This window comes from Balaenoptera musculus, chromosome 3, assembly GCF_009873245.2.
Source record: "Balaenoptera musculus isolate JJ_BM4_2016_0621 chromosome 3, mBalMus1.pri.v3, whole genome shotgun sequence".
In the NCBI taxonomy this organism is placed as follows: Eukaryota; Metazoa; Chordata; class Mammalia; order Artiodactyla; family Balaenopteridae; genus Balaenoptera; species Balaenoptera musculus.
Window position 1 is genome coordinate 69798760 of NC_045787.1, and position 25372 is coordinate 69824131.

Consider the following 25372-nt stretch of genomic DNA (forward strand, 5'->3'; position numbering starts at 1 on the left):
TTCTGGACTGTAAACAATTTGATGAGAGTTATTATAAAACTCTCTTGTGATTGGCTAAACAGAAGTCAGCTATAATTCTGATATCAGAGCATACTTCAAAAATTCACAATTCATAAAATACGGTAACATCTGTTGCATTCTATCTTTTGTTTTGTTTCCTTATCTGTATCAGGAACTGGCTAAATAAATTTGAAATCAAATTATAAGCTTAAATACGACCATAGTGAGGTGTTTCAGGGAATCAGAAAGAACCTCAGCCTTTGTATCAGAAATCTCAGCTGCAGTCCAGGTGGTGTAATAAAAAGCAACTTAACCAGGCAAGTCATTTAATCTCCCTCGAACTTATGTGGGCCCTGAAGTGGCTGCATCCATAAAAGAGACCAACCAGCTCTAGATGCTTTAGGAAATGCCAAGGCTATAATAACGTACCCATGCCTATTAGAAATTGGCATTTTTCTTTTTCTTCTTGACTTTTCAAAATTAAGAACTTAAAAGCATCTAAATTTTTAAAATTTCTGTCTAAAAAGCAAAAGCCAAAAAGTCATTAAAAACTCCAAACTTGCAAAGATTTCAGGGCCGGGCTTCAAGTTTTAGAACCCTCAAGATAGGAAGGAAGAAGGAATTTGGGGTGATTAAAATGCTATAGGTAGGACAGGCTGTATAATTTGCAGGGCTCAGGGCAAAATGAAAATGTGGGGCGCTTGTTAAAAAATTACTAAGAATTTCAAGATGGTGACAGCAGAGCATTTAACCAAGTGTGGCCCTAGGAGAGCAGGGCCCTGCGTAACTGCACAGGTCACATGCCCACGACACTGGCACTGGCTTTTTCATATAGGCATGAGAGCTAAACAGCTTCTAGTTTCTATCCCTGAACAAATTGATCATGGTTACCAAAGTGAGTCATCGTGGTCAGAAAGCTATCAACTCTTATACAAACCCCATGATTTTCCCAAACTTACCGCAAGGAAAAGTCCAATAAAATATTTTTAATAAAAGATTTTTACTTAATAGGCCCTCTTTCATTCAATGTGAATGACTGAACTGAATCCCTTTTTTGGGCCACTACCGACACCCTTAACTTTTGATCAACCATTACCAGGCTGCTGAGAACTAGCAGAGAAAAGAAGCACAAAACGCTGAAGACTAGTGACTACCGTGTGCTGGTACCCAAATCCCCTCCAGGCTGCCCCATGACTCTGGCCTGTGCTCACCACCCCCTCCATCCCCAGTTCCTCACAATATCTATACCCACGTCACTCTCTCCCAAGCACCTGCTCCCCCATCTCAGTAGCTATAGAAGCTGAATTCAGTATAAAAACAGAGGTCATGAGGTGGTCACTCCCTCAATTTCCCTCTCCCACCTACCATCCTGACTACACCTGCAAACCCTTCCCGTTCCCATCCCAGCCCCCTTCCCTTCCTTGAGAAGCTTTGCCATTTTATCCCCATTGCACCTACCCGGCCAATCTTTTCCTTCCTTCAAGCGTTCCTCCTCTACATATAAATCTACATATAAATCATCTCAAGTGCTTTTCCTTTTAACTCCCTCCTTGATCCTTGTTACAGTATTATTTCTCTCTCTTCACAGCCCATTATTTGAAGAAAATGCATCCGTACTGTCTATTTCCACTTCCTCCCTTCCTCCTGGGCTCTCTCAACCAGTCCTGCATTCGCCCCTCCTTCCCTCAGCCCATTTCCTAATTCCTGGTTCCTCAAATGGAGCTGTTTTTTCTCACTGTGAAGCCCAGCATGAACCATGGCAAACCCCACATGAGGAAATGCTGGTCAACATGATTCCAAATCATCCATGAATTATTTCATGTAATTGAGGAATAAGGGCATAAATTAGATTATACCGACAGGTGACTGCAATATTAAATTTTTCTATTTTAAAAGGGAAACTCTTCAACCTGGGTCTCTGAAATAGAAAAACAGTCTTGTAATGTTTTTAAAGAGGTAGAGACACTCTCTCCATACAAAGGGCAGAGTGTCCTTGCCCTGCTGTAAATGTTTTAGCAGCTGTGGAAACTTTCAACAAAATTTACTTCCAGCAACTGAAAGCGATGTGCGAAAACTGGGCTTTTCATCGTGGAGACTGAAGCACTTACTAAAGAAACGAAGACTTGGAGGCAACAGCCTGGAGCTGTGTGGCTCCTTCTCACAGCTCTGCCTGTAAACTCTAATGTGGTTTTCCATCCCCTGCTGCACATCACTGCACCTCTTAAGAAATCATGTATCCTGATTTTGAACTCTTTACACGACAGGATGAAATACGGTGAGGGAATCCAGGTATGCGTTACACCTCTTTCCCCCTAGAGCATGGGCGAAATGATCCAATGTGCAAACACGGGCGTTCTCCCAGAGCTTTGGGGGTTAGAGCTCCACACACACATGGAGAGTGATCACCAGTCTTACATACACCACCCTTCTCCTCACTGTGCTGGGGATTCCTCCTGAGACACCTAATGGGCTTCACCTTAAAATCTTACATTCACAGATCTGCCCAGCAGCTCTAAACTAGTGTATTATAACGTGGGAGAAACTCAGGCCATAAGAACTAAAAATTGGCCCAAAGGAGCTGTTTCTTTCCTCCTTCTGGGCAAGACAGAATCCCAATAGACTTCATTTAAGAATTCTGGGTATAACAAGTATGCACTGCTGCATCTGATAGGAAATGTTTCATTTGACCAAGGGCCCACTGTGGAAATGTTGTATGTAGTACTCGGTTTTATGAAAACCTTTAAGAATTTACGGCAGTTAGCTTTCCTTCATGATACAGTGTATTAATAATTCTGATTCAACAAAAGATTTCCTGTTGACATTATTTCATTTAACAAATGAAGCAGACATATATTTATGAGGACATGAAGTTTAATATGCATACATTTTATAAATAAGTTTTAAATATTCAGTTTAATCCAGCACAGGTTGATTGTGCACCTACTATGTGTAAAGCATTAATATATCTTGTGAGTGCCGTTGTGGATTTGGCCTGGGGCTTTTGTCCCCAGATATCTGCATTGAGGCCTGTTTTCACTGCAGTCTCTCTCAATCCTCAGGTTTAGGCTGTTTCCCTAACTTACAAAAAATGTACTTTTTTGAGAAAGGAATTAATTCTCTACTGAGGAGCTTGTATACAATGACAGTTGGGACACTAACAGAAAGTTACTCAGAAAGCATGTGAACCTCGAGCTGCATCACTTTATGTCACAAAATAAACATCACTTGACTGATGACAGAATAGAACAAAAGGTATGTACTTTCCCCCTCTACATATGGGCAAACAAAATAATACATGCAGAGTTATTTCTCTTAAATATCTGGCAAGGCATATGATTGATTGTTAGGAATTTTTTGACTTGGTTAAGACAAAATTTAGCCAAATGTTAAAGCATGGAAAATGTTGGTATAGGCAAAGCGAATATTCTGACAAAGCTTTAAAATCACCCCATCACACAAACATGTGGAAATCTTACCATTAGGTTGTCATGCAGTCTGTTTCTCTGCAGCGAGCATTAGCTTTAACCCTTCAGTGCTGCTGCTGAATTTCATGTTTAGGGAGAGGGCTGAAGCTTCATTCAGGAATAAGCTTGTACTTGGGTGATAAGCGTCAGTTTACACGAGAGAACTGCAGTTTCACTCGTGCATCTTTACAGTCAATCCTCACTCAGAAGGAGACTTTAGTGTTTGACGAGTGCCTGGTGATTTGTGCGGACCGTGCGTTTAAGAGATTATGTAAATTCAGGGTGTGTCACACAGATCTTTCTCTTCCTCCTGTGAACTTGCTACCTCCGAGAGAACTTTTTGATGCCACATCTTTTAGATGACATAATTTCAGCAACCCTTAGGGCTTGCTTTCTAAGTGACTGCGCTTGGGACGAGATGGCTATTTTCTGGGTTTGACTTTGCGGTGTTTCTTAGAGAAAGCCCTCACTGAAAGGGTTAAGGTATGTTACTGCAGCGGTTATCAGCAGACCAGCCATCTACCTTTGGTACTTACAGGAATTTTATGGCTCTTGATCATATTATCAAATTCTTCATTAATTTTTTTGTATTTTTCTTCAGTGCGTGGGGTGAGTGCATAAGAGGAGTCGGGATCGGGGCTTTCACAGCCTTTGTTTTCTTTCTTGTTCAAGGCCTGCCAGGTTCAGAGAAATATCAAGAGTAAAAAAAATGAAGGGTGTTTTGAGTACTTACACACAATCTTTGCCTGCTGATCATTAGATCGATATCTTCGTTAATTTTCCTGTACTTGTCCTCAGACTCAGGGCTGTGACCTACTGAATCGTCTGCGTCAGGATCTGGGCTGTCACAGCCATTAAGGCCCTTCTTTCTCAACGTCTGAAATACATAATTTGGAAAGTTCAAACCTAGACAAAGGCTGTAAAAGACATTCAGGGGTGTCACAGACGTTCAAGCTTGCCAGTATTTTAGGTTATTACACGTGTTGTATTACATTAGGGTAGAGAAAAACCGTAGAAAGACACCATGAGTCATTTCAACAGTGCACTCAATACTACTTAAAAAAAAAAAGTAAAAGGGAAATATTCCTTCTGCAACCAAATTCGATGGACAAAGATGGTATGAGGATTGAAGTTTCATGATCTGGAATTCATATGTGCTCCAAATATCTAGTGACAGGCGATCACAGAATACAAATAAGGGGGCAAATTGCAACACTGTTTTCCCACAGAAAAATTAGAAGTTAGGACATTACACAATGATTTCAGAAAATGTGATCATGACAAAAGCAGAAATGGTGGCAACAGATCCCTAGTTTGAGTTTAACACAATGGTTGGCACTAAAAGTGTCCTGCCACCCCTTTGGATGTGCACTTGACAGCAAAAGGTGGTAGGAGAACCCAGCTAACATTCTCACGAAGTACCCATTAAGAATGTTCAGACCCTGTGATCATAACGAGAGAATCACCTTTGTTTAGTCTGGTTAGAGTTCTATATGTGTGAAAACCTGTACTGAAATTGATAATACTGAGAAGTTGTCTGCCTAAACAGAGGCTGAGAAAAACGTCAACAGAGCTGAGCTTAGGGCGTCATTATCATGACCTGAGTAAGGAAGCCAAAGAACACTGAAGAGAGGTAACCAAGTCAGTAACGACTGAAGTAGCACAAGTTCCTCCTGGCTGCAGCTGAGGAGGGTCACCCTGAGACTGCCTCCTGACACACGAAAGTGAAAAGTCAGTGCCTCTTCTCGAACCTCCTGTCTCCTGAATGTACGTCTGGTCTAGTTTCAGCTGTCACAGAAGGATAAATACTCATGTAACACTGTAACAGGAAAGGTATGAGTCAGGAGTTTTACGTTCTTTTTTTCTTCTTTTTAAAATTGATGGTTGTCAACTTAATGGGATATGATCTTATTTACAGAGATAGTTACGTTTTTAGAAATCATAAAACTTCTGATTAATCAATCACACAGCTTGCCATGTTAACTTTTAATAGACTAGCAACATTTCTGAATTTTCCTGGTACTACCAAATCGTTTAGAAAGAGCTGTGTACCTAAGTGTCTCTTATCAATGGAAAGTTCAGCAGAGCTCATCTTTATTAAAGACCGAATTCACATACAAATAAAGCAAAAGCTGCGACATCAAGCTAAGGAATTCAAAGCTGAGATAACACTCCATTTTTAATTCATGAAATTGGGGAAAACAAATAAAACAACATGAGTTAAAATGGGGGTGTGAGTCTTAAAATTTAAACTCCTTGGCTCTTATTGATGTGTAACAAATGTAACATTTTAAAAATTAGTTTCTGAGGCACTAAAGATTTTCAGTTAAAATCAAACTGAGAGCTACCATTTTGAATATGTCTAAGATACACTGTGGCTCTGTAAATATTTATTAATGTTATAGTGATATAATACAACAAATAAACATATGGTTACAGCTTATTATGTGGTAAAATGTTTGAATATTAAAATGAATATTTTGACACACGGTGATAAAATATACATTTACAATCTTGGGGAATTTATAACTGGTGGGGCCACCTGTCCCCCTCTCATGGATTTACAGCTATCATTTTTCACCCAGAATAAGCACTCCTAGAGGGTTCCTACAATAATACTATAGAGGATGTCACAATACGTTAGAATAACAATTTTATTTGCCAACTTAATTTCCTATATTTTAAACTCTTTTGTTAGCATTATCTCAATCACAAAAACATTCTTCCGGGTGATGACTATTTGTATTATGATGTGGTTTTGCTTTGATCTCCACATATCCTTGAGCTTTTAAGAATAATTTCTGAGTGTCTTGCATCATACTCCACGAATTTTTCATAAAAATTCACTTATGCAGAAAAAAATACATAAGATCAAGAACATATTATCTGATATTTTTTCAGAATTTATCTACTGATATTTCTCTAGGGCATGTTAAGAATATTCTTATATAAACCCCTCATTTAAGGTCTTATCTGGTATAACATTAATTTACAGTCTTATCTAGACAGTAGATTTTTCAATGTGCACCCAAATCTTTTATCCAATAAATCTTCTTGTGAAAACTATAGTTGTTTTGATGTGCAGATTTTTGACAACAGAACGCAAGGGTTAGGAGAGGCCTGTCAACTGTCATTACAATCCATCTGGCACATACATGTGTGCTAAATATTCTTACAAAGCTTTCAGGGGTAGATATTGTGTTTGGTTTATAAAAATTCAAACATCAATTACACTTTATTGAAAGAGCTCCACAAATGTTAACTCATTATCTCTCACAAATCTTCCAGGAAGATTTCAGGAAACCTTATGCCAGGTCTCAGGCCAGCATGGCCCAGCACAATGGCCCAAGGCTCCCGCCTCCTGCCAGGCCACTGTGCGGTCACCTTGCCCCTGCCTAGGCTTTCCCACACTTGTGAAGTGCGAAGTGAGAGATGTGGAATAGACCTCGCCCACTCATATGTAACTACAGCAGTGGACTGAACACTGAAATAAATTAGGTAGAATTGAAAAAAAAATTAGGGTGTGGGAAAATTGTAAGTATAAAATTATGGCTTTTATAATATAATATAATATAATATAATATAATATAATATAATATAATATAATATAATATAAAGCCATTTTATAGTATAAAAATGTTGATACTTCTTAGATGTCAAGTTTTAGACCAAGTGGGAATGCTTGTTGTTCAATAAAACATTTCTCAGTTTATAGGTTAAAAAATGAATTAGATCAATAGCTCCTTTATACCTAAAGACTTATATAGACTATTAAGTAAACAAAGCAAGTGGCATGAAGTCACAAAGGAAATGGCAGTGATGGGAATAAGAGGGAAAGAGTGGCTCATTTTCTCCCAGTAAATTCTTCTTATATCTGACTACATCATCCTACAATGAATATCACCACTATTTAAGTAATGAAATATCTCTACCATTTAAAGGCACTTATAGTCTTATTTCAAGTTATATTATGTTATTTAAAAGAGGAGTATTTTGAGAAATACAAACACAAAACCCAAGAGCATATTGAGCTCTAAATTCCCATAATCACATAACCAGAACATCGAAAAAACTGTTCAAAAATATTACTCTCAGCTGAGAGCTTGTAGAACGCATTTCTGCTAAGTACAAATTATTACAGTGGAATTATAAAGCTCTGAAAATGGAAGTAATGGCACAAACTTTACCACAGTTTGAATGTCGAACCGTAAGACTAATCTTATCTTTATTATATTAAAAATCTACAGCTGTTTAATGATGACAAAAGAATTAGTATGAGATTCAGCCAAGTCTGTCTTTATCACAGTAATAAATAGCTGATATTAACTAAAGGGATTACTTAATGGATAAATAAGCATTATTCCCTACGGCCTTTTTCTAGTAAAATCAAAATCTCTGTCACTGGCCTTTGAAAGAGTCTCTGATCTTTTATAAATGTTACTGGTCAGGTAATGTAGGCACTTAAATCATTATTCTTCCACAGGGGCTAGAAGTCCTGGATGTATATATTTTAAGTGCCTCTCAGCTGACTATGTTTTGAGAGATTTATTCTGTATGTCAAGATAAGGAAGAGATCTACTGAAACCACCAGCTTCCCTTGCTTCATATCTAAAGAAACTCTTCCCTCAGAGAACTCTGTAAATCTGGAGTCAGCCTTCCATGTGAGAGTGACACTTGTGGGGTAGATCGTTGACTGCAGAGGCTTCTGGGATGTTTTCACAAGGCAGCGACTGTCATGCAGTGAGCTGAGAACAGCCTTTTCTGAGAGAAGTAATTAGATTGACAGAAGGTGACATACTCCAAACAATAAATGGGAAAAGGAGTGCAGACAGGTAATCCAAAAACCACGTGGAATCTCCCCTCCCAGACATGTGGACATATGGACCCTGCATTATTACATTTGTTCATTGGGAAAACTTGAAATACATATAAACTGACAATGATAGGTGACAGGTGCCTCAAAAATTCTAATGAAATAGATGTAGGGAACAGATTCTATTTCATTACTGAAAGGAATATAAATGAAAAAGAATGCCACATGGAGCTCTCATATCTTGTCTTAGACATTATGTTATCAACTAGAAAATCCCTTCTGTATACAATGGTTAAAACTGGCTTCCCCTTCCTAATTTATTTCTTGTTAGTAGAAAAGAAATATCTAAATTATTGGCCTTTTTCAATTGTATGGAGACTATAATATTTTACGTTGATGCTATTTAAGTAAAATTTAGCTTCTTTCAGAGACCCACCATCACAGATTAAAAGCTTCCAGTCATTCAATTTCTTTCCATGTCTGCAGTCTTAGTTCTCAAGAATATATTATTTCCATCATCTTTCTTTTTCTGTGCCTCCCCATTTCACAGCAGAAATTTCAAATCCCCTTGTGAAAAAAACCCCAAAATACTCTTACTAATTTTCGTTAAAATTCAAACAATCACCCTTTCTTGCACAGCTAGCATTACTCTTCCAAGGGCTGATGTATCAAGAACACATGCAGGAATTGTTATTATAAGTTGAGTGAATGTCCTGTTCACACAAAAGCCAAGAAAAAAAAGACATCAACTTAGGAAAAATAGCTTCCTTTCTCTGATATTAAATCATTTTTGTGCTTGTCTATCACAGCTTTATGAAGATAAGTGTGTGCTCTTCACAAGCTGAATAATCTTTAGAAAGCAGTGAATCCACACAGGCGCAGGAGGTGCAGTTGAAATGGAGACTGCCCTTCACTGAACTTTCTGAGCGCATTTCACAAATACCCTCCCACCCTGGTGCTGATACAACACTGTTGCTTCCAGGCCCTTCAGTATCTGTGGAGTGGCTGCCACCTTAAGGACTGTGCTCAATGACTTACTTCATTTAAAACACATTCAGCAAATAATTACTGAGAACCTACTGTATACCAGACACTGTTTTGTGTACCTGTAGAGAAGCAGGCAATACAAATTCAAACTAACAGCTCTGACCTGACCTATAATATTGTATGTCTTTTGGTGGTTTCTAGCACAGATTACTTAGGCTGGGGGAAGATCAGGTGCCAAGAAATTCCTCCACAAGTTTTAATAATCAAAACTGTAAGCATTGTCTATACTCTCTTTCCTTGTTCCATCGTTCTTCTTTGTTCTTAATATAGACATGAAAAGGCACATTAAAATACTGTGAATTTAGTAAATCAGTAGGTAGACTTTAATTAGACAGGCAAATCATAGCTAGTATAGCGTATGCAAAAATTAAATATTATCCTAAATTATCCATTTGTGGTGAAAATTTTCATAAGAAATCAAAAACGTAAACCTTAACAACACTACATTTCTCTAGTTTATTAATGCTCATCCTAACCAGATATTAACTCCTACTCAGGTAAGGCTGGGAAGAGCTGTAGAATTTCACTGTTTTGTTTTCGTTCCTCTCCTCAAAAGACAATCTTCATATTGGACTTGAAATTTTTTTCACTGAATAATTTTTCATCTTTAAATACTGGAAATAAAAGACTGATTGAAGATTTGAAGACTTTTAATGTACAGACCTAAAGAAATATCCAGCCACTCCTCCTAATGGCCACAAATTCTTTCATATAAGTATTTAGAGGGTGATAGTTCCTAGAATTACTGATACTCTAATATTGGATGAGACCACCAAGGACCATCTGGCTCTTCCTCATGCCTTCCAGAGAGAGGATAATGCTGCACCAGCACTGGCCTTTCATATCTCATGCCCTTGCTCAAGCCAGGCTCTCCTACCGGAATGACCCCACCAGTATCTGTTCCCTGTATGCAGACAGTCCTCCTCCAAGGGACAGCTGACACATCCTCACCTCTCTGTTGACTTCTCTGATCACCAGGACTGAATTAATTTCTCCCTAATTCATGCACTCATTTCTTGTATACATTTTTCTATTAGAGCTTTTATCGCAAATTATTATTTATGTGTTTGTCTCCATTGCTAAATCGCTAGGTAATTAAAGCACCTTCCTTTATTCACTTTTGAAGTTGCAATATAGAACAGAGCCTGACACACTGTAGGTGCTCAGTAAATACTTGCTGAGTGAACAGAACACACATTCCACTTCAGTGATACTGCATGCAGAGGTTTTGCGACTGGACAGAGGCTATTTGGCTGGCTGAAGGTGAAAATGGTAGTGGGATCTAGACCTCTTGACACATATTACTAAGTGCTACTATGTCAGGTGTTGTCTGTGGTCCTCTGGATGTAAGAATGCTTTTTCTGGATATATGATTAAGATAATTTGTTTACATGTTTTTCTTCCCATGAGTGAGCTCCTGGAGGTTAGGCATTGTTTACTAGTCATCTTCTATCACGAGGACTTAGCACAGGGCCTGCCATGAGGCAGAAGCTTAATAAATGTTTGCAGTATTAATGACAGACTGAATGGATGGATGAACGGAAAGAACAGGAAGAAATGCTAGAGGGAGAAAGTGTAGTCTCAGTGTAGGAGTTTTGCAACTGCAATTTTCTTTTTTCACATTTTATATTATTATTTCACACTGTTAAAAGTCAGTTATTATTTTAATCTTTTTAAGTAACTGTTACAAAGTGACTATTTTCTGAAATGTACCATTTTAAACTTAGAAAGCAATGCAGTAGAGGCATAATGTGTACTAGGAATGAAACTGATCATAACTTATCAGGAGATTTAAATCATTAAATACTTAAAATCTGCTGTATTGGTCTACATATGTAATGTCAGAAAAACTGAACATTCATGAAATCTTTAAGGGAGAAAAGCCATAAGTATATAATCTCAGTTATGAAATGGGTAGCAGGAAAAAGGGGTACAGAATTCAGCACAGGAGGAGAAAAAAGGGAGTGGTATTTTAGGCAGCATGTATAAAGTTAGAAAAGGAAAAGCAGAAAGCTTCAAGAAAGGAATACAGGGAAACTTTTGGGAATGTGAGTCAGATACTATAAATTTGAAATGAGTATGTTTCAAAATTCTTGGGCAAAGTTCATTTTTTTCCCCATTCTTGGATACTGGTCTCCTGCTCCACTGTTCTCTCTGGCTTTGACATTGGTCTTATTCTGGGCCAATCTTAGCCTGGAGGATTCATGGAAAATCAGGGTGATTCTAGGGCCAAGCAGATGATTCAGGCTTCCTCAGGATAGGTCAGTGGTTTCGTGTTTTTATTAAGGTTTCTTCCACCACACCTCTTTTGGAACCTGGACAGGCATGCATCAAGGAGGCTGGCCTAGAACAGGACTGAGATGGGGAAATTTGGCATGAAATGTCTCCTGACATTCTGAATCCAGGGGAGATCTGAAGTGAAATATGAAACAGGGAACGTTTTCATATACAATGACTGAAATGCATGCTAAAATATGCAGTTAATCCTAATAATCTCTATAAAGCAGGCTAAGAAAATAAAGGCTGGAATACAAAACAAAAATCTGAGATATAAAGGATCAAACTGTAGATGAGTTTGAAAAATGGATGATGTTAGTGATTTCTTAAATAAGGAAGGAAAAGATAAGGCAGAATTATAAATTAAACAAAGGTTGAGAAAGAGAGGAGAGGAGCAAATGAACAAAGACCAGGAAGCAGGATTTTTGAAAGTACAAAATATGAATGCAATTCATCTACTAACCTTTTTGGACTATGGCATTTTACTTGCAAATAGGTGACAGGGATAAAAAAGCAGATATTGGGGCACTGATTCTTTAAAAATAACATGTTGAAGCATAATTTATAAACCATTAATGACTTATTTTAACAAAAGAAGATGTATATGTTATCTTGAGTAATGACAGTAAGGTCAAATCATTATTTTTGTTTCCCTGTAGCTCTTATCTAGTTGCAAATGCCTTTTTATTCAAGTTGGGCCAGTGCGTGATTAGTCATTTGAAAAGGGAGTAGCCTTCAGTGCCTTATTTATCAGTCAGCTCAGGATTATACTTAGTCATCGTACTTCCTCATTTCTGTAGGATTCCCATGATCTCTGCTGCATCATTGATTTTCCCATTTATATTTTTGATTCCATCCTCTCCTTTCACCCATTCCCCTCCCAACTTTCCTTTCCTAGGAAACATCGCAACTTAGTTGCTGGAGCTGGAGACCCAGAAATCACCCGAGACTCCACCATCTCTTGACTCAACCATCATTGTTTTTCTACTTGGTCTCCCATCCTTAGTCTGTTTGTCCTCTGACCCCCACTTTCCAGTTAATCATTCTTCCTTCTTTTGGCAGGGTCTTAATAAAATGCAAATCTAACTGTATCACTGTTCTCCTTATAAACCACGGTGGCTTCCAACAGCCTCACCCACTAGTTTTCACAGCAAGCCCTCCGCCTGCCTTTCTGACACTATTTCCTCTCTTCTCCCCCAGCACTCTAGGTTTCGCCAAGGGGGAACTTCTCCCCATTTCCCAAGTTAGGTAGCCCCTTTAATAACACTGTTTCGATATGTATCATTTATTCTTGTCTGGAATATCCTTCTTTACTCCTCTCTGCTACACAAACCACAGTCATCCTAGGACATCTATTACCTAAGGCATCACTTGCTCTGCGAAGCTTCTTCCTAACTCTCCTAGGCACTTAGAGACTCCCTTCTCTGTACCCCTAGAATCCTTACCTTTTTGTGTTTTTAAAATAATATGGGGTACTTTATATTGTAATTTATCTTTTAAACATGTCTGCTTCACCACTTGACAGTGAGTTCTGTTAGGGTTGGATATTTCTGGCTCCCGACAGAGGGTCTGATTAATATATGTGGGCTCAATATATGTTCTCAGTAACTGTTCATCACATGAATGAATAAGCAAACAAATTTGACAGTCATACTTTCTAACGGTGACAGACTAACTGAAATGAGTTGGGTGGTCTCCTAAGGTGACAGTGTTTTTTATTTTAATAAGATCGTTAAGTCAAAATTCAAGGAGCATGAGTTCTGGTAGGTTAAAGCAATCTCTGTAATTACTTCATGACCGTGGCACAGGATATCCCTGTGGAGAATAGAGGGAACAGTGGAGGTAACATAGAATATTGTATATGGGACACAAAGGGTTGGGATCCTTTGTGTTTAGAATTGCTGAGTCCTGGGAATCATGGGCTGATCCTTTCCATGCTCTCAAGTCTTTTGTGGCTATTGGTGCTCTAAGCTACCACCAGGAGGACATACACACAGTGAGAACCAAAAATACTGCAAGAGGTGCTTTTGTGCATTCCCTTCTCTGTTTCTAGGTTTTCCCTCAGAAACAAGGGCACTACCTTTGATGTAAGTTTAAGAATCTTTGTTAGTTGGAATCTATAGTTTATCACTAGCTTATCAGAAAAGAAGAGCGCTCTGTGTACACTCATAAAAGGCAACACAAAATAAAATAACACAAAATAAAACGATTTGAGGTTGACAACTGACTGACTCGAGTCCTGACAATTTTGATCACACCTGAGAATGGTACCTGAGATAGCCAAATCTCACTTCTGAGACAGCGAGCCACTCCCAGATGAAGGTTAAGTTGCTTCCTTTCCTAATACCTCTCGCCCACCCTGAGCCTCTGCCAGGCTGAAGAGAGGTAAAGCGCTCCAGTGGGCTTGGCCCTGGCCCACTCTCTCCTGAGCTGGCCCTTGGCCTGAGAGGGAAACCCTCTCTTTGTCATTCATTCTTACTGTTGTAGTTGCCATGTCTTAGGTCACAGGCCAGCCCAACATGCACCATGAACAGACTTTAGCCTGAGATATCACTGACAATACTTTACCAAGTTTTTTTTTTTCCTCTACCTCAATTTATTAAATGATGGGGAGAGAGATTTTCAAGGACCAGTTCTGGATTGTGAACACAGATTTTATTTATGGTTTCCTCACCGTCTTCCCCATGATACCTGACATTCAAACGTTTTTCCTAATTGATTTCTCTCTCTCCCCAGTAAACTAGCCTGCTCTCCAATGAGTGGTAATAAGCCATTCTCTACTGACACTTCTCAAGAGAAAAGTTTTGATTTTGGTTATTCTATAGTGATTGGGCAGCAACGATAGGAAAGGGCCTCTTATACTCCAGCTCCCCAGTCAGTATACCGTGTGAAGAAGAGACTAAATACCAATTCTGAGGGTTTTGCCTGGATCTGTGATATGCCATCTGGAAGACTAGTATTGACAACTGTGTTAGCACATGCTGCTCAGTACCTATACTGCTCTGATATGTCAAAATGAGGTATCAGGACTGCAGAGCATTGTATGAGAACAATATGCGAGTCACAGCTACAGTGGCTGCCAGGGGAGGGAAGAGTCTCAATGTGTTAGAACACACCCCCATGAGAGCAGAAACTTTTTTTTTCACCTCTGTATCCACAACAACTTGAATGTGCTCAGCACATGGATAACACCCAGTAAATATTGTTGTTAATAAAAGAATAATGGAATCCAAGGCTGCAGCGTCAGAGGTTCTTATTTAAGATGGAAACACAATGGGGTCTGAAAACACACAGGGAGCAGTTGCTAGGTTCGTACTCAGGGCGTAGGCTGCTTTCACCCCTACCAACCACTCTCTCTAATTCCACATATGAATTTAAATTATAAACGGAAAGAATCATGAACTAGAGAGTTAATGGAATTAATATGTCTCTCTTTTATGCTTCCTCAGAACTTTGTAATTAATATTTATTTTATAATGTTGCTCTCTGTAGTCTTGTTTTATTTTATTTTCTAGATTATAAGATTTCTGTGGACAGGAAGTGTCTCTTGAGCGCTTTCTTTCTATCCTTGGCAACTAGTGCAGTAGGCAGTAGAACGTTGCAAGAAATTGGTTAACTCTTTTGGATGGGTGTCATACATGGGAATACCTCTAAGGAGAGCCTGGTGACATATAATAAGGAGGCTCAGAAAGATTAAGCAAAAGCTAGTGGGGATCCAAGCTTTTCCTTTCCTTTAACACTGAACCTTCTCTCTCTCCTTTCAACATTAGCAATGTTTGTGAGGTCTCTCAAAGGCTAGCAACCTTGGTCTCTAGCCTTACTCTTATGACTCGCCTCTTTCAACGTAGAATCCCCTGGAACTTGGTTAATACAGTATTAATATTTTTGTTTTATTGGCTAATATACTGGAAAACTTTCTGCTTAACAGAGAGTGCCCAAAATATCATATGGGTGGGATGGTCACTGGTCAGGGACTGGGCCAGCTACAGCAGTGGCTGGAAGGACACCACGGGACTTCATCAGTCTTGGTGTGTGGACAGGAAAGCAGGATGTACTCCCAAGCAAACAACAGGCCAGCACTGGCAGCCGGAAGTCAAGATGCAGGGAAGAAAGGCTCCTTATAGGTTCCAAGGGTTGTCCTGGAAGTAAGGTAGTTGTGCTGGATGTCAGGTTTGCAGGATGTTATCAACTGGTCAGGTAACAAATCTCTACCTGTCACACTCACATCAGGCATTAAGAAAGTCCCTCAGACCAAACCTCCAAATGCACAGCAGTACACTTACAATGCTCCCTCCTTTCTTTTCTGCAAATAAGTTTATTTTGGTTTATACCTCTTATCTCTCTCACCACATTAAAAACTACTGTGGGGAAGGAAAGGGTCTAATCTATTTATCCTCTATAGCTGTTATGTCACTATCACAAACCTAACATATGGATTGGTAACCAGTGGTGGACTTTACATTCAATTACCTTGGGCAGGTGTCCAATGAAAAAAAGTTTGTTAAAACTGTACTTCTTAGTAATCAAGGAGCGTCAGATAAATAAAAGGTGCTTAAAAATAAAAGTGCTTCAAAATCCTCAGGCAGTTGCTCAGTTCTAGCCCTTTTAAGCCTTTTGTTGTATTTACAAAACACACTGCTATCATTCTAGTCACGGTCTTTATTTAACTCACCCGCCCTGCAGTCTCGGAGTGGTTCCCTCTGTGGGGTCACTATGCGCCCGCCTCAGTGTCCACACAAGACTGGGCTCCTGGAGGGCAGGGCTGCGCCTTTTATCTGGGAATCCCTAGGACCAAGCAGAGCACCTGGCACCTAGAATTTCATCAATTAATATGAATTTTGAGTTCATTAATCAAAGGCCCTCTCTATTTGCTTTCCTAACAATATAATTATTTCCAGATGCTACCAGAAAAATAACCAGAGTATCTATGGGACAGACATCAAAAATGCCAGTAGCATTTCAAAGTCAGGACTCTTTATTCAACTTTCCACAGGGACTTGCCCTCTAGTTTCCTGGCTCTTTTGTTATTGGGGGTTGCTATCTCCTTGACTCACATTGTAGTTCCTGCTATTTTATAGTTTTGATGTGAAGGGTCCTTTCTCATTAGTGTAGACAATTATGAATTGAAGGTAATAATTAGAAATAAATAGGCCATAGGCCATCTACAAATGGATTCTGAAAATACCTAAGATACATTCCATTATGGCAAACTAGGATCTTCCCTTCTGGATTAAATATTTACAAATAAAATAAAATTCATAAGAAATGTTTTAGAAAGCCTAGTATTATTATCAAGTGCTGATCAAGGCCTACATACGCTGTCACCTTATTATTTTATGTGCAAATTTAAATTTTTGTAAATTTATGTGTCTAAATTAAATGACCTAGTAATTAAAATCAAACTCCTTTCAATTCACTTTCCTTATGCTATGAATGTTATCTATATATGAATCTGTGGGCCCAGAACCTTGGACCAACTGGTAGTTCATAAAATCACATTTCCCATGATGTCATACATTACACAGATAAGTAACTCTCTTAGTTTTTGTATTCGGTCACCTTGCATTTCACAAGATGCTACAAAAGCTAGAGAGAGTATTGAGAAATGAAAACCTGAAAGGCAAGGACAGTAAATATTTAAGGCAAGTAATGACAAGAATGAAGGAGAGAAAGAGAGGATAAATAGGTGACAGATAGAAAATACATAGTGGGAAAAGAGGGAGGGAGGGAATGAAAGTGAGTGAGAGAGACGAGCTAAAGGTGTTGTGAAAGAGAGAGGGAAAAAATAATCAAGCGAGCACATCAAGTGATCCCCCTTGGTATGTAAGCTGGCCTCTCCTGGTATGTGGGCTCAGCACTTTATGATCTATCATAAAGCTTTATCATGGGCCATCAACCAGTTTACTCATCCTGATACCCACCCCTGGCAGCGGCTCAGCACCTGTTGTCTAACTCAGTGAGGCCAAGTGGCAGCTGCCGGTCTCACAGACTGCTCTGTCCTCTGGCCCCAGACGGCCTTCTCTGACGAGTCTGTGTGGCCTTGGGCTCCAGGCCCCTGTGGCAGTAGCTGCTTGCTTTTGTAGCCAGGATGGCTTTAATAATTTCAGGCATTATCACTGGAAATGTACCGCAGCCTGATTTTTAAGTTTGGTATTTCAACTTCCATAACTTATGAATTCTCAGTGATTTTGTTAGTTCAGTGGTGAACTAAGATTTTTCATTTGTGCAATAATTTCTTCCATATTATTCATTAGATAATTATAAAAACAACATTTCCTCTTCTACGGCACGAAGAGGAAATTAAACCAGTCTTTCCGCACTATCAAAATATTAATTTTCGCCTTAATTGAATCTGTTCCTCAGCAATAACACCTACCATTTATTGAGTATATACTGTGTGCCAGGGACTGAGCCTGTAGCTTGGCATGGATCTTTTTTTAATCCTCACAGCTACTCCTCCACTATGACTGTCATTCTACAGATGAAGAAAAAGAAGGGCGAAGTGGTTCAAGAACTTGCTGAAGTCCACCAAGCTAGTTAGTGGTAGAAGCAACTTAACCAACTCATGTCCAAGCTCCAGAATTAGCTCTCTTAGCTATCTCACTATTCTGCCTCTGCAAATTCGCCCCATTATAAAGACTGCCTAAATTATGCCTATGTTTTCTTTGAACACTTACTCTTAGGTGAAATTGTTTAATGTTTGACAAATCTTATTTTTCCATAAAGGGATACATTTGTAATGGAATTCATTTTCTGATGAATGAGTTTATCTAAAATGTTTTCCCTGTTGTGCTATTGGAATATCCACTGCAGAGAGGGGAAGGCCCCTTCAATAATATTTTGGATGCAGCTACCTAATTAAAATGAAGGGGAGATTGTTGAAAACCTAAGGAAAGAAAGGTGACTTAATTTTTTCAACCCCTGTATTTTCAAGATGAGGAAGGAAGTCCTTTGCAATAATGTTTTGGCTATATCTACCTGGGTGAAGTGTAGGTTTGCTGCAATTATTAAAACAACACTTTGCAGGAAAAAGTTTCTGTTCCTAAGGAAAAAAGGTTGCTTTATATTTTTTGGTGCGTATATTCTTTAGATTCACAATCTAACTGCTCAGCTCTTCCCTTCAATTTGCTTGAGTAGATAAGTGATGTAAGGCTGGTAACTATGAGATGACATTGTTGCTGGGTTGGAGGGGGGTACGTTGGGGAGAAGAGAAGAAATGCATGTTTTTATGGAGAAACTATTGTTTCTCTCTGGGCAAAGCTACAGGATCAAGTAGAAATCTTGTATGCATTATAAAAATTCTTCTTTTAAAACATGGGTACATAAGCTCTTTCCTTTCCTTTGTTTTCAAAATGATACTGATAACCCTGTTACTTTATAGGCCGGATGGGAGGAAAAGTAAAAGGAACGACTGTAAAAGTTCCCAATTTTTTCCAGCAGTTACAGGAAGACAGAGCAAGAAGTGAGATCTCCTTAAGTGAAAATTTCCCAGTCCCAAGGAAAAGGGGAAAACTGCAGGAGAGTTTCAAGAACCACAAGACTTGGGTTTTGCATCTTGTCAGAAAATCCTCACTGTTAGTAAAAGCCTGGGGAAAGGCTGGCACGGACCTGACTCAGCAGGGAAATGCCACCCACAGTCACCCACTCTGCTTCCGCAGTGGCTTAGCTGCCCTGTTTTCTCTGGAGGATTCCCCAGCCAGGCCAACACACACAAGTCTCTCAGATGGGAAACTGGACTTTTTGAAAATTGAAATTAAACTAAGTTGTGTAACATTTAAAAGAAGTTTACAATTATGATACGTGGCTTTTTACACAGGCTTAAAGTCAATTTTCTGTTGAATAAATAATATTAACCACATATTAACCACCTAATGGTTTAAAAATGCCTCAAACAGCCATCACCATCATTCTGAATAGAATCCCAATTCTTTTTAAAGTCCACTGTTAAAAGATGAGGGGAAACAGTACCATTAAAAGAGGAAGCAAAACACAGTCCAAAATCTGTTTCCATAAGATAATGCACATAATTGACTAATGGTCAGAGGAATCCAATCTATACCGAGATGAGGTCTGAAGTCAAAGCAGATGTCTGGGAGAAGTTAGGAAGCCCCCCTACCCCAACTTATTACATTACTCCACCGCTGAAGCTAAAGGGACAGATAGAAATCAATGAAAGTTTTGTTGATCTGACATAGGAACTGGTACACAGGAAGATGGAAGTTATATATCTGAGTTCATCTGCTAGAAAAACTGCCAGTCTCACATGCACTGCACGTGTGTGTGTGTGTGTGTGCGCGCGCGCTATACCATGAAGCTAAGAATTTTGAAAGGATCTTCAGAATTATTTCTGGGTAGATGTATTTCTGCATAGCTGTTTTAATCTTTTTCCCCCAGAAGGAAATATTTCACTTTCATAATTTAAATTCCACAAAAGTTAAGTTGTTTTATTTTAGGATGTTTGCAAACTGAATGATGGTGTCTAATGGAAAACAAATTTCTTTCCCTAATCATAATATAACAAATAGTTTGCTATCATATAATTTACTATATTTTTCTCTGATAATAAATAAAATATCTCATGTTTGTAGGAACTCAATCATGGAAAGCACTAAACTGTTTCCCCATTTCTTCGAATGTTGATCAGCATGTGCTTTGGCCTCAGTAACCAGATATCAGGTGCAGAGTTCAGAACTATAAATTTGTTGCACCTCCTATAGGTAATATTAAGGCTCTGATGGTTGTCTTTCCGCAAATCGCAATTCATCTTTGCTAGGTCTTCAGAGTGCAAGATAGGTGTGGTTCAGAAGAGAGTGTCAAACAAACATCAGTGGTTCAGAAACAATATCCTTTCCCCAGTAGTGATATACATTGTGGGTATGTGACTGGAATATTTAAAACACCTGTTCACTTGGAACTAAGCCAAATGTGTAATACTTTAGAGTGCTTGGCTCACTTCCAGGAGCATGTATTGTTAACTGCCATCAAAATACTGAGGGAGTCTGGGCAAAGATACAAGCTAGAAATGATGTAAGAGAGATATATTGTATAGTTAACAATATCATCATAATAAACACTGTTGGCTGGCTAGTATTTTAATGAAATCAATTATTTGTTTTTGCATCAGAAAAGAAAGTAGTAGTGTAGGGCCCTCTTGTCTTAGCTTTGCTAATTACTTTCACTGCCCTAAAACTCAATCAAGCTCACCCCCTCATGCCCTCCCTCCCCACCCCCCCCAACCCCCTTCTCTCTTTTCACTCTATTCTTCCCTGGATACATAGTAGTTCACAAGGAACACCAGGGAATAAATTCTATCCTAACTCTATTTACCAGAGTTCACCAACAGAACTTGGGCAAGTCCCTCTATCTGACAGGGTTCCACCTATTTTTTTTTTTTTTTTTTCCAATTGTTCTGGCTTTAGTTAATAGACTTACTTGTGACTCCTGGTTTTTACCTTTCTCTTCCTTTTCCCTAGTTTTAAAATCTGTATGGCGAAGATCTTATCTCTGAAGAATTTCATGACTTTATTACACAAGTATTATATGTAACAATTTACAATGTGTGACATTTTGGTTGAATGTAATCACAAAATATACTGAAGAGTCAATGTCCAAGGTATGAATGTGTCTGTGTGTGTGAGAGAGAAAGAGAGACAGAGAGAGAGAGTAGAAAGTTAGAAAATATTGCCTACATTTACACATGCAGGAGGAAGGAGCAGCAGGAAAGGAAATAACATGTTTATGGGGATCATGCGCCCAACATGTGCTAATGGCTATATATGTACCTTATATAAGCTAATTCTTATAAAAAAACCAAAAGCAAGATTTACTATCCCTGTTTTACTGCTTACGAAGCTAAACTTCAGCGGAGATTAAGAAACTTGCCCAAGAGAATGGAGTTTATGAAAGTGGGAGAAACCCACTTGTCTGACTCTCTAGAACTTGCATCTGTTCCTTCTCCCACACCATGCGCTGTTACAGGCCATACTGGAAAAGAATATATGAAAAAAGAATGTCTCTACGTGTATAACTGAGTCACTTTGCTGTACAGCAGAGATTGGCACAGCATTGTAAATCAACTATACTTCAGTAAAAACAAACAAAAAAAGGCTGGACTTTTAGATTATAGACGTGAAAGTGTAAGGATAGAGTTTTTACATTTGGCAGTATTGTATCCAGAATCCTGTTTATGTGGTCATTCAAAGTGCACATACTTCATTAGGAACTTCAAAGTTTATAGATTTTGATTTCTTCTTCAATTTAATCTAGAGAAGCTTATATAGTTTAAATACACCTGCTGAGGTCTCTATAATTTGGTCCTTTAAGACACTACAGCTGACATATCATCTTCAGTCAGAGAAATCCATGTGCATGTTATCAGTGCAAACTGAAATTACATGCGTATTTCAAAAACAACTTTTTTATATTATAATCATAGATGTTCATAGGATGACATAAATGGCTTAAAATACTTAAGTATAATGAAAGGTTTTAGGCTTTGTAGCATGTACACATACACACATGTTACTTATAAAAATTAAAATGTTTTGGCACGTCTACGTTGTACAATTATATTGCTTCTATCTATTTACATTTTCCAGTAGAATCTTCCTCAAGAATTGGCTGTCATTATGCTATTCTACTGCTTGAGGCCTACAGTATCATTCTCATACCTCCCGTATTGCACCTAATTCTGCACCAGACATTTACCTGTTTTCTCCTCTTCCTCATTTCCCTTGCCATTTTTCTTACTGCTCCTTCTGTATGTGAACCTTCTATTCTTATCAAACTAATATTTTTCATGCCCTTGCTCCTTTCTTCTTGTGGATCTTTGCATAATTGGTCTTTTGAAAGGTTTGCCCCCATCCTCTTCATCAATTCATAACCACCGCTCTGCATTTGACTTGTTTGTGCCTAAAAGTGACTACCTATCATGGCCATCTTCCCTGACTTTTAAAATATTCTACTTCCTATACTTATTACTTGATTACAAGGTATCATGACCATAAACCTTACTATGTGCCAGACCCTGTTCCAAGCATTTTAAAAATGTTTAATCATTTAATTGTCATAATAACTATGTACTAGGTACTATTATTAAACCCCATTTACAAATGGGGAAATTAAGACGAAGAGTGCCTAAGTGACTTGCCCAGGGACATACAACCGGTAAGCAGTGGAGACGGATAAAAACTTAGGCAGTTTAGCTCCAGTTTGCAAACTGATTGATGCTCCCAAACACTACGTTATATGCTGCCCCCCCCCCCAATATCTCATAATGCCTGTTATGGTGTTTTGTCTGGTTGATTCACATGTGTATTTTCTACCTTAGCTAGACTGTAAGTTTTGTGAGGTCACAGATCATGTCTTCCAAACATATCTCTCCTAGCATCACTATAAAGTTCTGTACATCCTAGGAGTTTAATAATTATTGCTAGAATAAAAACATCTACACATAAAAGTGGAAGTAAACTTCTAAAATATACATATTGGAAGCCCACTTTTAAAGTTGGAGGTAAAAATGGAATTAAAACCTTGCATGCTTTGATAATTCACAAAATAAATCTAATGTCATCGGTTATCACTAATGAAATAGCCATATTAATTTCTTTGCTATTGTATTTAATAGTTTTCAACTGTCATTATAAGCATTTGATGCATAGAAAAAACACACCTCCTCGTGTTTAAACCATCCTGCTTGTGTTATTTTGGCTTCTATTACAGATAAATAATACTGTAGACATTGCAAATCCTCAATGATTAGGAGGTACTCAAATCAATATTGGTTACAAAATATATAAAGAATGGATGCAAATTTTATAGCAAAGAGATAATTATTAATTTATATCTGCTTACTGTAACAAAAATTTGTTGTCAGCTTTTTCTGAAGTTTAACAATGCTTGAGCCAAGATGGATAAATTATACATGAAAATATCACTATGTAAGGTAAAAATGCTAATAAAACAATTATATTATTTAATGTTTATGAATGTTATACAATATGTTCTATGTAGTAATTCATGCACTGTTCTCTCCATATGATAGTCTAGCATGGTTATTCTAGCTCGTATCACTGTTATCTAGCAATGTTAAAATGATTTTTTTAGCAATTAAAATAGCAGTATTTTCCATATTACAAAGGCTTTGCTAAAAAGTCAGAAGTGAATATATTATCAAAGGTAATTATTTCCAAAACTGAATTTATCCTGCATAGCACAAATGACTCAACAATGAAAATTTTGTTTAAAAAGTGTGCATATAAAAGGCTTTGTCCCTGGAATGTAGCTCTAAGTGGCTCACTATCTAGGTTGAAAATGGCTATGCAGGGTTGTATGTCCTATTTTTCCATGCCTGCAGTAAAGATACAATATGGGAATTCAGCTTGGTAATTACTAATACACCACACAGACACAATTACACCCTGTATGCGGCATGAAGGAATCACTTGTGGTCTGCATCCATTACAAAGAGCAGCAGGGGGCCACCATGCAAGATGACAAAATGCTTTACAAGACGGAAGGAGACCAAAAGAGTCGATGTACACAGATACAAGGACCTTGATTCTTCTAGCAATGATTTAAGTCTCTTTCCATCAATTATCGTCCTTTGTCTCAAGAGTCTTATCACCAGCAGCATTACAGGAACTGAACATAACAATGCTCAGACCCGTATAACCCCATGAACTGTGCTGACATTTCCACACCCTGTTGCTATGTTTGACCTGGTTATTCAGATTACTGAAGCAAAACAAAATGGAAAAAAAAAAAAAAGCGTTACGATTGCAAAACTGGCTTATTTTTTTTTTTTTTATGGCTTACTCAGAATTCCATTTCTCTAAACTGAAAGCCATCCTACTTCCAAAATGTTCTTTTTCAAAGTAGTTCCTACTCCATTTAAAAAATTAAAAGTGAAAATCTGCTTGGATGAAAACTATAGTTGTAAGAAAGAGACTAAGTATTGGTATATCAAGGGGATATATACTTAACAAGAGAATTTTACATCTAGGGGAGCTAAACTAAAATAAGTCAGCTGCTCTCTTTAGCTACAATGAGTCACAGGATAATTTTCTTTCTGAGAAACTCTAAAGTTTCAAGTTTAATTGCAAGCAGTAAGCGGTTTTTATTATAACAGTTTCCTCCTAATTATTACACTATGTACATTATTTTACAATACTTTCATTTAAGATGCTCTTTTAAAATACATGTTATAAATATGAATTTTTAAGACCTTAGGAAAGTTAGTTAGTTATGGCAGTTTGTCAGGTTCTGTGAAACAAAGCCTTGTCTTTCAGAAAATGTTTACAACCTATGAGAAAGAAAAAAATGTGTCCTGGGGCTAAAATGTTTATTGGCACCTAGAAGTCTGAAGGGAGAGTCAGGCCTGTGGTTTTTGGAGGGCACTTTATCATCGCCCGCATTCTCAAAGGTTTCTCTGAATGAATAGAACTGGATTACTCAGCCTTCTATTCCACGCCTATTCCTCTCCATTTTCCTTGGCTCGAAAGAGAGCCAGGCTATTTTTAGTTAGGCAGTTTTCTATTTTTAGACAACTACCAGTTAGAAGACATTTGTTAGAAAAAATTTAAACACACACACACAAAGGGAGGAGGGAAAGAAGCTTCCCTTCACATATTGTAAAGCAGCCTTCAACCTGTAACTCCAGGCATTTCAGCTGCTTTCAATCTTGGAAAAATAAAGAAAAATTCAGAGTTCAGGGTTTTAAAAATAAACCTTCCCTCTGGCAAACAGACCAAAATACAACAAGCTGTTACTA

The 25372-nt window shown here is 38.1% G+C and overlaps 1 protein-coding gene across 16 annotated transcripts in view; it reads right to left on the reverse strand.

Moving 5' to 3' along the window:
* MEF2C (myocyte enhancer factor 2C) overlaps window positions 1–25372 on the reverse strand; it is a 164492-nt gene that overhangs the window by 37453 nt on the left and 101667 nt on the right. For 12 of the 16 annotated variants that reach the window (XM_036846480.1, XM_036846466.1, XM_036846468.1 and 9 more), the window contains one exon: window positions 4198–4341. In XM_036846480.1, coding sequence (XP_036702375.1) covers window positions 4198–4341 — 144 coding nt within the window. Of the gene's footprint in view, window positions 1–4000; window positions 4139–4197; window positions 4342–25372 lie in introns of all 16 variants that reach the window. The other 4 variants (XM_036846481.1, XM_036846478.1, XM_036846479.1 and 1 more) reach the window with 2 other exon arrangements.